This window comes from Achroia grisella, unplaced genomic scaffold (genome assembly GCF_030625045.1).
Source record: "Achroia grisella isolate CSIRO2021 unplaced genomic scaffold, CSIRO_AGI_Agris_v1 utg768, whole genome shotgun sequence".
In the NCBI taxonomy this organism is placed as follows: Eukaryota; Metazoa; Arthropoda; class Insecta; order Lepidoptera; family Pyralidae; genus Achroia; species Achroia grisella.
The window spans coordinates 302,968-316,650 of record NW_026713015.1 but is presented as its reverse complement, the minus strand read 5'-3'; the positions used below and the strand labels follow the sequence as shown (position 1 = coordinate 316,650).

Sequence of the window (13,683 nt, the reverse complement as noted above, 5' to 3'; positions counted from 1 at the left end):
TGAATACAAAAGTATGTGCCGTGCGAGGAATCGAACCCGCGACGTAAAGCGGTGTGCTAGACCGCTAGACCACCGAGGTCGTCATATGTCCAGTATTACTGTAAATTATAATTTTTTTCTCACTATTCTCAATTTCAGCACTATAGCCCAATTGGATTACGAGCATTTAGTACTTCTGTTCGATGATCTGATACTAGGCACCAGTTATGAGCTAGAGACGGCCAGGAATATCTTTCTGGAGATGCTACCCCACGCCAAATCTAATGATTGTGCGAGATTCATCAAATATCTGGTCACGGAGATGAAGGTAAGCATAACAAAGAAACTAGTTTCCGATGTTTCCTCAGGAGACTACAGTATGGTATTTTTCAAGAAGGGTATATTAAGATTTCTTTAGGATGAGCAACGCGCACCTGATTTTCATAGACTACGGTAACCACCCACCATCAAAAACCACCATTGCCACCAAAAAAAGTGCAAAAGATAAAATAAATAAATTATTTATTTCGACAGGAGAAAATAGAAGATACAGCAATATTATCACTTATAAGGAAACTGCCATTCAATGTGGCAATTTACAACCAAGCGCTGCTCGAAGAGTTGGAGGTGTTCACCAAGTTGGGGCTGGACTTTAGCGTCGAGATCCGGAGAGCGGGGATCCTAAGCTTCGGTATTCTGGTACACAAAACCAGAGCGGCCTGGAGTGTCACCCAGGATTACATGGATTACATCGTGGTCAAATATTTCAGGATGTACAGTGGTAAGTTTCTTTCTATAATAACTTGACTGGTAAAAAGGCAAATTGAATACTGAAGGAAATAGACGAAGAAAATGTTAGAACACTTGATACGATGCTGTGAATTTATAAAATATATTGATGGTAATATAGAAGCAAAGAGGGGGAGGAGAATACCAAGACACAGCTACGTCAACATTTAAAGAGGATGATGGAAGATCGTGGAAAGTGGTAAGAACTTCACTGATGAGAGCGTGGCTATTAAATTATAAATGAATGAATAACTGGACTTGTAAGAAAACTGATGGCCCATCGTTTATTTATAATAATAATAATTAATATAATATAACAATTTACACAGCGCCGATAGACAGATAGATAATCTATACAGATATTTTGAATTTGAATTTCAATTTTGAATGTGCCTTATAAATCTAAATAGCTTACAAAGTAAACTGCTCTTCACTGAATTAAGTAATGATTACCACTTACCATCATGTTGGCCGGTAGGTTGTTACCTAAAAAAAGAACAAAATTCTTTAATATCAATTAACTGTGAACGTAAATTTAATGCACCTATGATTTCTTTCGAGTTAATTGTTTCGCATTCGGAACTTGATACAAGATGAGACCCTGCAACCTGACACGCTGCACTCACCGTAGAATATATTCGGGTGAAGTAGAAACTTATTTAATCAAACTAAGTGTTATTTTCTTGACGATCTCGGTGGTATAGTGGTTAGCACACCGCTTTACTATCTGATGGTCATGGGTTCGATTCCTCGCACGACACAAATATTTGTATTCATGAGTATGATTGTTTGTATCTGTCTGCGTGTTTTCTATGTAGGTATAATAAGTATATATTTACGAAAAAAAAATAGCTTTAGCTAGCTTAACTTGGGTCTAGATGGCGCTGTGTAAATTGGACTGAGATTATTATTATTTTGCGGAAGTCCATTTCATTGCTAAATGGAATTATATTATTTCGTTTTATTCCACTACTAGTATTTGCATGTCCAAGACCACAAACCAGGGCCCTCACAGGACACAGCAAATTAAACAAGCATATGGCTAAACTAGGCCTATGCACGACAAGAATCTGCAGATTCTGCCAAACGGAAGAGGAAACGCCACTACACATCCTATGTGGTTGTAACCCACTTATGCTTAAACGAAATATCTCCTTTGGAAAGTTTACACTCTTTCCCGAGGAGATAAAAACCATCGCTCCTAAGAATATCCTTCAATTCTTGTCCCTGACGGGTCTAGGTAGCGGACTTTGAAAAGGGCAAGCACAATAGATCTATGTAGGTCGCAGTGCTACAGGTGCTACAAACATCTGACAATAGCCCAAACAACACTATAAAAAATTAAGATCACAAATATTAAGAATACTTCCGGATGAAGTAGAAACATTTTTTCCAACTAAGCGTTACTTTGCGGAAGTTCATTTCATTACTTAATGGAATTAGATTAGTTTGGTTTATTCTGTTACTAGTATTTGCATGTCCGAGATCATAAATATTAGGGATACTTCCGGATGAGGTAGAAACATATTATTATTTTATCGATCAAGTATTATTTTGCGGAAGTTCATTTAATTGCTGAATGGAATTGTATTATTTAGTTTTATTCCAAGTTTTATTCCAAGACGATAAATATTAAGAATACTTCCGGATGAAGTAGTATTATTAATTGTGTTATTTTGCTGTTCATTTCATTAGTAATGGATTGCTGTTATTATTTGCATGTGAGAGACCATATTATTATATGTGGGAAAACTTGACTACCGTTCCTGGAAGCATTATAACCTTCTCTTTAAGTGATCAAATTTCAACCGTTATTGGATCTACACCGGTTTTGCGACACGTGTTTCGCCTCTGAACAGGGCATTATCAGGTAGTGAATAGAGTTCAGATATAGCTTGGAACTGTAGTTCTTTAGTGTTGAGTGTTCGGCAATATAGTCTGGTCGCTGAATAGTCAACTGAATTAATCAAAATAATTCCAAAAGTAATGAAGTCATTACATTCCCTAATATTTATGTACTTATAAAAATTTAGTACAAAATGAACATAAGAGTTATTTTCTTATGGCATAGGGACAAACGAGCCTACGGCTCACCTGATGGTAAGTGATTACCGCCGCAAATGAGCAACCGCCACACCAGGTGAATTGCAAGTACATTGCCAGTTTTAAGAAAGAATAAGCTCTTTTCTTAAAGGTTATCGGTTCGGAAATACCATTGCAAGAAGGCGATTCTATAATGTGGTTGTGCGTAGCAAAAAGTTTCGGGAAAAACGCCAGGTTCCAGGAGGATCGTCCTTCATCCAGATGATCAGGATGGTATTTTAGTTTATGACGGGTAGTGTGTTGGTGAAATTCAGCAATTAGTATTAATCCGAAAAACTCAGAACAGTCTCCGTTAAATTTTATTTACCTTCCTCAGATTGTCCTCAGTACTTTGACAGACTGATCTGGCTCCAGGGTTTATGCAACATTGGATTCTCTGCTTTGGAATACACAAATGTAATATTCGGTGACACAACAAAACATAAGTATGAGAGGCTGTGGGCAGCGTTTGGGAGCAGCAATTCCATACCAGAAGAACCATATGAGGTAAGGATGTTGGGATCTACAGGGGTTGAGACTTAAGTAAGAAAAGTTACTGAGAATAAAGTGGATATTTGAAAAGCTTTTTTACGATCATAAACGGCTCAGTGGTCTAGCGATTTAGCACGCCGTCTTACTTCATCGCGAGTTCGATTCCTCGCGAGGTACAATCTGTATTCATAAGTAAGATTATTTTTATCTGGATGGTCTGCATGGAATTAAGGCAGTGTGATAAACAGGTAGACTACCAATGTCGTGAATAAAGATTATTGCTATTCTACAAACTGCAGACTCTAAAAACAGTGTTACTAATTTTTTTAAATCAATACCAACACCGATATGAATTTGCAGCTTAGAGTTCTTGCACTTCATTTGTTATTGAGCTCTACAACTATAAGAGAGAAATAGTGGAGAGAGAGGATGGCGGCCTTTGCAAAAGTTAATACATAATATACTGTAACGCATATAATTTTCCCATGCTCCTCACTCCACTGTTTATAACAAACTGAAGTTCAATTTCATTCTATGTTATTCTTCTATTTTCAGATTCTAAAAACAGCGTTACCGATAATAACGAACGATACAGAGCCCGTACAGCTCAGGATAGTTGCACTCCATTTGTTGCTGAGCTCTACAACAATAAGAGAGAGTGACTTCTTATTCCTACATAACTATATAAAGAATTCAACTGATAACAGATTGAAGAGTTTCTGGTATTCGAGCGTGATAAATATGAACAAAAATAAGTCCTTCGGAGGCTACAGAGTCGCGTGAGTGACGATTTTTTTATGTAATTGCCATGACTAAGAAGCTGACGATCTTTGAATTGATTGTATGCCTCGATGGTCTAGCGGTTACTTCCGATGGTCGCGGGTTCGATTCCTTACATGCCACAAACATTTGTATACATGATTATGATTGTTTGTATCGGTCTGGGTGTTATTAATGCATGTATTTACAAAAAATAAATATCTATGCATCTAGTACCCATAACACAATCTTTAGCTAGCTTAACTTGTGTCAAGATGGCGCTGTGTGAATTATCCTGAGATTATTATTATATATTTCCTACTTTAGGTATGTAGTTTTTAATGTTTTTTGTGTAGTAATACAAAATAAATAATTATAATAATTAAATACATATTATAAAAAAATGTTACCCAACTTATTTTTTTTTATCTTATATTTAGGCTTTGCGGCTAAGGCAATTTGTTCACTAGGTAATGGAGTGATTAGTTTTAGGGTACAATGGGACTGGCATGTACTTAGATGGTACAAAAGTCCCTAAAATTAAAAAGAAAAAAAAAATCTCTTATTTATTTATTTTTTTAAAATAATTTATAATATAATTTTTTATTATATAATTTTTTTTCGTAAAACGTTTTTAACGTTGTTAACATATTTTTTGTTATATCATTTATATATACTGATATTTAATACAGTTCGTACTACGTGCCGTACGTCATAAAACAAGTGCCAGAGCCCGACTCCGTCTACTGGGCGACACAGAACATGATTCTGAGCGATGAGAGTGGTGCAGCCCTGCAGTTCCTCTCGATCGGAGACGACACCATGGTGCCAGGGTTTGTTGGTGCGAAGGTCTCCACTGGTGGTGTCAGGTCGTATCAGGCTGCTGTAAGTATTGTATAGATAGATGAATAATAATAATAATTCTGAGCAATTCACATCCATCAATCAGTCAATTCACATCCATCAATCAGTCAATTCACATTCATCCATCAGGCAGTCTTGTGTTGAATACTAAACAATTCAAAGAAACACTGAAACGGACGTCCAAGCTGTTTATATTCATGAGTAGTCTTATTGTAGCGGTTTAGATGATCGCGGGTTCGATTCTCGCAACAAGCACTTGTATTCATAAGTATGACATGAGTATCGGTCTGGTTGTTTTCTATTTACAATATGTACGTATTTACAAAAAAATCTATGTATTTGTATCAGTTGTCTAGTTCCCAAACATAAGCTGTGCTTAGCTCTAGAAATAGATGGCGCTGTGTATATATATATATATATTCATGAGATGATTGTTTGTATCTTATGTTTTCTATGTGTAATATGTATGTACTTTTATCTATGTATTTGTATCAGTTATTAGTACCCATAACATAAGCTTTAGCTTAACTTGGGTCTAGATTGCGCTGTGTGAATTGTCCTGAGATTATTATTATTATTATACGATATTGAGACCTTCAAGAAAAGAGCTTATTCCTTTTTAAAAGGCCGACAACGTACTTGCAATTCACCTGGTGTTGCGGGTGCTCATGGGCGGCGGTAATCACTTACCATCAGGTGAGCCGCAGGCTCGAGTACCCATAACACAAGCTTTAGCTAGCTTAACTTGAGTCTAGATGGCGCTGTGTGAATTGTCCTGAGATTATTATTATTAATATCGAAAACCGGTGAAATTACATCAACACTTTACAAGAAGTGTGTGGAAAAATAGCGTCGACTAAATAGAAAAATGACGTTTTTCAAAATTAGAAACTAGAATTGTCTCCTTTTATATAAGTCAATTAAATTAACCACGCCGTCTTAATCATTATCTAAACTTTTAAACTATAACTTTTAAAATTATATATAATACTTCGGTTTAAATTTAAAACGTTAAAGGAGAAATAATTTAAATAAATTAAAAAAGAAACTACTATTTGTCTTAATCTATTACATTTCTTCCTTTCTGGTTTGTGTATATGTATGTATGTGTTTTATTTTATTTTATTTATAATTTTATTAAATCCGTAAGTAGTTATATTCTTAGTATTACTACTACATTAATTTATATATGTTTGCTTATTTTTGTGGATCTATATATTTAATTGTGACGCGTATTACTTATTGTACCTATTTCAACCACTCCACAAAAAAAAAACTAAATTAAAACTGTATATAACAATAAAAAAAAAAAAAAGGATACATACCGGCAATCACGAAAAATGTATTAATTCATAATCACACAAAAACAAAAGAAAATAAAAAAAAAGAAAACAAAAAAAAACAAATATATATATATATATATATATAAAAAAAATTTAAAAAAAATTGCTAATTTCATCAGTGTAAATAATCCATCTCCTAATATATAATCATCTAAAAAATAAAAAACATCGCAAATCCAATCACTCGTCTTAAAATGAAACACTTCACATTCTCCGCTAATGCGAGCGTACCCGAAACGCAGAAGCTAAGAGTTAAAAAAAAATATGCCAATCAATAAAAAAAAAAACACTCCACAGTTCCTCTCAGTAACTCAAAGGTTTTTTTTTGGGATAAGTCCGCCATTGTACTCATTTTTTTTTAAGTCAATTGTGAACTTTTGTTTATAGTCCGCGTGGAATTTAACTTTATTTTTCTAAAGTAAAAGTAGCCTAAGTTACTCATTATATCAGCTACCTGACAAAAATGTCCCGTCAAAATAGGTCCAGCCGTTTTAGAGATTAGCCGGAATAAACAGACCGACAGACAGACAGACAAAAATTATAAAAAATGTTATTTTAGTATATGTACCGTATCTATATTCATATGCATGTAGTAAAAAACGGTTATTTCAATATTACAAACAGACACTCCAATTTTATTTATATGTACAGATATTATTGTACAATAAAGTATTACAAACAAACAAACATTTTGAACACAGCCATTTTTCTATTTAACCGACTATATATTATTTGTTCTTTTATGTATTTTGGTAATATAAAATCTAGTGTTGACTTTACAATAATATTTCTAGATATACGCAATAGCTCAGGGTGTATCAACAAATATATATAAGAGATTCAAGTACTTTAACGTTGAGAACATGATGATGGAACTCCTCAAACTGAAGCTTCAGGACCTGAACGCGTGGGTGCAAAAACTACCTGAAGATGTGAGTGATTTTTTTTTAAACTCGCTACTCACCACGCTTTGCACGGGTGTACATGTATTATATATATAAACCTTCCTCTTGAATCACTCTATCTATTAAATAGAAATAGAAATAATCTTTATTCAAACAAACTTAATATAAGCACTTTTGAATAGTCAAGTTTTTTTATGCTACCGCTTATTTGGAATGCAGATTCATCACAAGAAGAATAAGGAAGAAACTTGTGTGTTGCAATAAACCTTCCTCTTGAATCAATCTATCTATTAAATAGAAATAGAAATAATCTTTATCCAAACAAACTTAATATAAGCTCTTTTGAATAGTCAAGTTTTTTTATTCTACCACTTATTCGGAATGCAGATTCATCACAAGAAGAATAAGGAAGAAACTTGTGTGTTGCTCTCAAAGAAAAATATGACTACCAATAATTATAAATAATTTTCAGGTTCACATTGATGTAGTGGTTAAAATTCAAGATATGACGGTTTACGCGGCGCATATAAACTCTACGCAGTTCGATGCCTGGAGCGGCCTTGACAGTGAGTAACTTCACGACTCACTATTTGCGGTGTGGACAGAGAATATTGACTGAGGGAAATATTATTTTCTTACTAGCTGACCCCGAAAATGTTGTTTTGCCATATAACTTCGACGACCTTGCTGATCTAGCTGTCGACTACACCGCTTTACGACCGATGGTCGCGGGTTCGATTCCTCGCACGGCACAAACAATTGTATTCATGAGTATGATTGTTTGTATCGGTCTGGGTGTTTTCTATGTATAATATGTATGGATTAAAAAAAAATCTATGTATAAGTATCAGTTATCTAGTACCTATAACACAAGCTTTAGCTAGCTTACTTGGGTCTAGATGACCGTGCCAGTAAATTGATTATATCACGTGTCCCTCCCCCTCGTGAATCAGATCTTCGATTTGGACGTATGGTTGGACTTTAGGGCACTTATTATTATTATTATTATAAAAAAAAATTATATCGTTATTAAAAAATGGGGGTTGGTGATATAAGGGTGAACATTCAGGATTGTATGTATTTTTATGGCACATTATAAAGAAATAAGAAAAAAAAATTGTTCTAAAAATAAATATTAGGGGTGAACAACCCTTATCACTTAGGAGTATGGAAAATAGATAGTAGCCGGTTATTTTGTCCAAAAAATAAAAAATAAATATTGGGGGTAGACAACCCTATCACTTAGGAGTATGAAAAATAGATAGTAGTCGGTTCTCAGACCTACTGAATATGCATATAAAATTTAATAAAAATCAGTCTAGCCGTTTCGGAGGAGTATGGTAACTAACACTGTGACACGAGAATTTTATATAAATGATAATGCTGTATTACACCAATATTAAAATATAATAAATAGATATAATAGAAAAAAATACATTTTTTTTTATATGTTCTACGATGGTGGCAAGCAAGCATACGGCCCATGTGATGGTAAACGGTTACCGTAGCCTATAGACGCTTGAGACACCAGGGGTATCACGTGCGCATTGCCAACTCTTAAGAAACCTTTATACCTTATAAAGGTTTCCTTTATAAGGTATAAAGGTTTCTTAAGAGTTCTTAAGAGTTCCTGAAAAACCCCATGCTGTAGTCTCGTGAGAAAACCTCCGCAGGAAGTTCATTGCATAATGTAAGTGTACTCGGGAGGAAGCTCAGTCCGAGAAAACTTAGTTTCCAGCGTGTATTTTTTTTTTTTATATTTATTGCATTGTTTGGGCTATTGTCAGATGTGTAGCACCTGTAGCACTGCGACCTACATAGATCTATTGTGCTCGCCCTTTTCAGAGTTCCCTACCTAGACCCGTCAGGGACAAGAATTGAGGGATATTCTTAGGAGCGATCGTTTTTATCTCCTCGGGAAAGAGTGTAAACTTTCTAAAGGAGATATTTCGTTTATGCATGAGTGGGCTCCAGCGTGTATGGATGAATTCCCTATCAATTCATACGTATTTACATGTTTTCTGTTCGTTTTTCAGTAATAATTTCAGCGATCGAATTCCTCCGACTGGGCAGTCATATCAACCAACAGATAATATATTTACCTGCACAGATGGAAGTTCACCTGCCCAGTGTATTAGGTAAGTATATTTGTACTGTTAAAACTTGAGAGGTAGACTGTATATAGTCATTTACGTGGAAAATAAGGGTACATTTTTTTTCAAAACTTGAGAGGTAGACTGTACATCTGTGTCTGTATGTCTGCGTGGAAAATAAGGGTACAATTTTTTTCAAAACTTGAGAGGTAGACTGTACAGCTGCGTCTGTATGTCTGCGTGGAAAATAAGGGTACAATTTTTTTCAAAACTTGAGAGGTAGACTGTACATCTGTGTCTGTATGTCTGCGTGGAAAATAAGGGTACAATTTTTTTCAAAACTTGAGAGGTAGACTGTACAGCTGCGTCTGTATGTCTGCTTGGAAAATAAGGGTATAATTTTTTTCAAAACTTGAGAGGTAGACTGTACATCTGTGTCTGTATGTCTGCGTGGAAAATAAGGGTACAATTTTTTTCAAAACTTGAGAGGTAGACTGTACATCTGTGTCTGTATGTCTGCGTGGAAAATAAGGGTACAATTTTTTTCAAAACTTGAGAGGTAGACTGTACATCTGCGTCTGTATGTCTGCGTATAAGGGTACAATTTTTTTCAAAACTTGAGAGGTAGACTGTACATCTGCGTCTGTATGTCTGCGTATAAGGGTACTATTTTTTTTATTATTTTTTGTGAATGGAATGGTACACCCGCCTGCGCTAACGGTTTATTCGGGTGGGGCACCAGTGGAGGATGATAAAATGAGTACGAAGTCAGTGCAGTTACCACATTATGACAAACTCATAAAAAATGTATCACGATGGTTTCGATTTATTATTATTATTAACTACCTGCACGCGCGCCTTCGTCCGCGTGGATTTTAACTTTATTTCTCTAAAAGAAAAGTAGCCTAAGTTACTCCTTATTACAGCAGCTACCTGCCAATAAAAGTCCCGTCAAAATTGGTCCAGCCGTTTCAGAGATTAGCCGGAATAATCAGACAGTCAGACAGACAGGCAAAAAAATCTAAAAGTGGTTTTTTGGTGTGTGTACCGTATTTATATTCATATGCATGTTGTAAAAAACGGTTGTTTCAATATTACAAACAGACACTCCAATTTTATTTATATGTATAGATTAATAATCCTCCAGAAGTAATAGAGACTACTGTGCCTATATAAAAAAACTATGGTAATAATATATACTATTTGATAGAGTCATTACTATACGCCCTCGGTGGTCTAGCAGTTCACCATCTTACTTCCAATGGTCGCGGGTTCGATTCCTCGCACAGTACTTATTTAATAATATAATAATAATAATCTCAGGACAATTCACACAGCGCCATCTAGACCCAAGTTAAGCTAGCTAAAGCTTGTGTTATGGGTACTAGATAACTGATACAAATACATAGATATTTTTTTTTGTAAATACATACATATTATACATAGAAAATACCCAGACCTATACAAAGAATCATACTCATGAATGTTTGTGCCGTGCGAGGAATCGAACCCGCGACCGACGTAAAGCAGTGTGCTAGACCGCTAGACCACCGAGGTCGTCATTTATATTTATGAATATAATTATTTGTATTAGTCTACATATTTACTATTTATCTATGTAGAAAAAAAAATGTTTCTTACCATTTCTATCAGTCGTCTAATACCCATAACACAAGCTCTACTTTGGTTGGCGCTGTGGTAATGTTCTAGAGTGATTATTATTTTTTACATACTTCTTTCTTTCTTACTAAACGCCAACCATCCTTCTCGCAGGTATACCTATCAGACTTAAATCCTCGAGTACATCATTCACTTCAATCCGCGGCAACCTAACAGCTACAGGAGACATAATCATCAACAATGATTTACATTTGAGGTAACATCGTTAAATACATTTAATTAAATTTGGTGTTATTTTGCGGAAGTCTATTTCATTACTTAATAGATTTATATTATAATAATAATAATAATAGTTCGATATCGTGGTGATGGATCGGGCACTTTCGAGGGTGTTTTTGGTGGACATCACCATACCGCATAACGAGAACCTCGTGAAAGCCAAAACTGAGAAAAAGAGAAAGTATCTCGATCTGGCTCACGAGGTGACCGAAATGTGGGGGGTGATGTCCACCGAAATCATTCCAATCGTTATATCGGTGAACGGTCTTATCCCAACCAGTCTGGAGCAACATCTCAGACGGTTGGGATTCCGAGGCGGCTCACTCCCGGGAAAGATGCAGAAAGTGGTGCTGTTAGATTCTGCCCGCATTGTACGCCGGTTTCTCTCCCTGGGGCCCTGAACCCCGGCCGACTGTGCTTCTGCCGGGGGTATGTTGCCATCTCCTCTCCTTAAGAGGGGAGATGAGAATTTTTGGGAAAAAAAAAATAATAACAATAGTTCAAACTGACTACAAACACAGACATGATCAAGTAGCAAACATCATACATCAAAAACTTGCCGAACAGAACAACTTTATTACTTCCCTACAACCATACTATAAATACAATCCTGAAAGCGTATTAGAGAACTCTACAGCTAAACTCTACTTTGATCATGCTATTCTCACAGATCGAGCCACACATTACAATAGGCCAGACATTACACTAATAAGCAAAACCAACAAAACAGGATACCTGATTGATATCGCTGTCCCCAATACACACAACCTGCAAAATACGATAGCCGAAAAAATAACAAAATATAAAGAATTACAAACAGAAATAACCCGACTCTGGCACTTACAAAAAGTAACAATAGTCCCAATCGTCCTCTCAACTACAGGTGTCATACCGAAACACATGCATCAGTCACTAAATACCCTGAACTTGCCCCCTAATATATACTGCCAACTACGGAAGGCTGTAGTTCTAAACACATGCCGCATTGTTAGAAAGTTTCTACAGACAGATTAGGTCTACATTTGTATTATGGTATATCCACCTGAAATAGAACATTGTTATGTACTTGGCTTAGGCCCGTACATACCAAGATTACCGGCGGAAGTCGAGAAAAAATAATATAAAAAATAAAATAAAAAATAAAACTCTTTATTGTGTACACATAAAATAATAAGACAATACAGTAAATAGTAAAATAATAATAAAAGGCGATCTTATCGCTAAATGCAATCTCTTACTGACAACCTAGAAGAGAGAACTTATGTACATAGAATAGGGTAGGTGGCACACATAAGACACTATTTATTATACTACTAGATATACATTAGGGATAAATATATAAACCTACATATATACTACATATTGGAAGAAATGAGAAAAAAATAAATAAAATAAAAACATGTACTATGAAGAGAGATAATGAGATCTTAGTCTACATTTAAATGATGCATGTGTTTGAGCTGATCGAATGGAGAGTGGTAGAGAGTTCCAGAGGCGAATGGCTTGGACAGTGAAGGAGTTGGAATAATATGTGGAGGAGTGAGCAGGGATCGTCAAACATAGGCTTCTGGTACTACGCAAAGCAGAACCGGGGGATTTAGTATGAAATTGGAACTTGGTTTTTAGATATTCAGGGGTGGAGGGGTGGAAAACAATAGAGTAAGGGAGGGATAATATATGAAAATTCCTGCGAAGACGAATGGGAAGCCACTTGAGTTGACTGCGAAAATTGGAAATGTGGTCATACTTACGGAGACCAGAAATGAATCGTATGGATATATTTTGGAGTCGCTCAAGTTTATTTAATTGTTCTTCAGTGAGATTTACATAGCAGGAATCCGCATAATCTAGGATTAGAAGTAATAGGGTATGTGCAAGCGCAGTCTTGGTGTCAACTGGCAGGAAGTACCGTAACCTGTTAAGGCTTCCGATAGCAGCAAATATTATTTTGTTTAATTTCGCTACTATCAGCATGTGTGAGACCACAAATTCAGTATGATTCAAATTCAAATTCAAAAATCATTTATTCATGTAGGACATTTTAGCCGCTTATGAACGTCAAACTTTTTATATTACATTTTGCCCTACCATCCAGTTCAGTATAAAGGATCAATTGTAAATTATAATGCAAAAATTATAATGTAAAACTTGACGTTCATAAGCGGCTAAAATGTCCTACATGAATAAATGATTTTTTTTCCCTACCGTCCAGTTCGGTATATAGATCCAATTGAGAAGAACTGGCAAGAAACTCAATTGAATTACTTTGAACTTGACTACCGTTACGATCTTCTCTATTGCTGATCAAATTCCGACCTTTATTCAGTCTACACCCGTATTGCGACATGTGTTTCGCCTTTGAAACATCATCAGGCATTGATTAAAGTTCGGATATAGCTTGGAAGACTAGTGTTGACTCTTCGGAGTCGTGGTTTGGTCGCCGAACAGTCATACGTAATCGTCGTAACGGTAGTCAAG

General features: G+C 35.6%; 1 protein-coding gene across 1 annotated transcript in view; it reads left to right on the top strand.

The window, feature by feature from the left end:
- LOC131850412 (uncharacterized) overlaps positions 1-13,683 on the top strand; it is a 37,940-nt gene that overhangs the window by 9,991 nt on the left and 14,266 nt on the right. Inside the window, exons 9-17 of the mRNA XM_059200624.1 lie at positions 139-307; positions 514-760; positions 3,188-3,357; positions 3,898-4,121; positions 4,794-4,986; positions 7,103-7,240; positions 7,686-7,779; positions 9,250-9,351; positions 11,080-11,182. Coding sequence (XP_059056607.1) covers positions 139-307; positions 514-760; positions 3,188-3,357; positions 3,898-4,121; positions 4,794-4,986; positions 7,103-7,240; positions 7,686-7,779; positions 9,250-9,351; positions 11,080-11,182 — 1,440 coding nt within the window. The remainder of the gene's footprint in view (positions 1-138; positions 308-513; positions 761-3,187; positions 3,358-3,897; positions 4,122-4,793; positions 4,987-7,102; positions 7,241-7,685; positions 7,780-9,249; positions 9,352-11,079; positions 11,183-13,683) is intronic.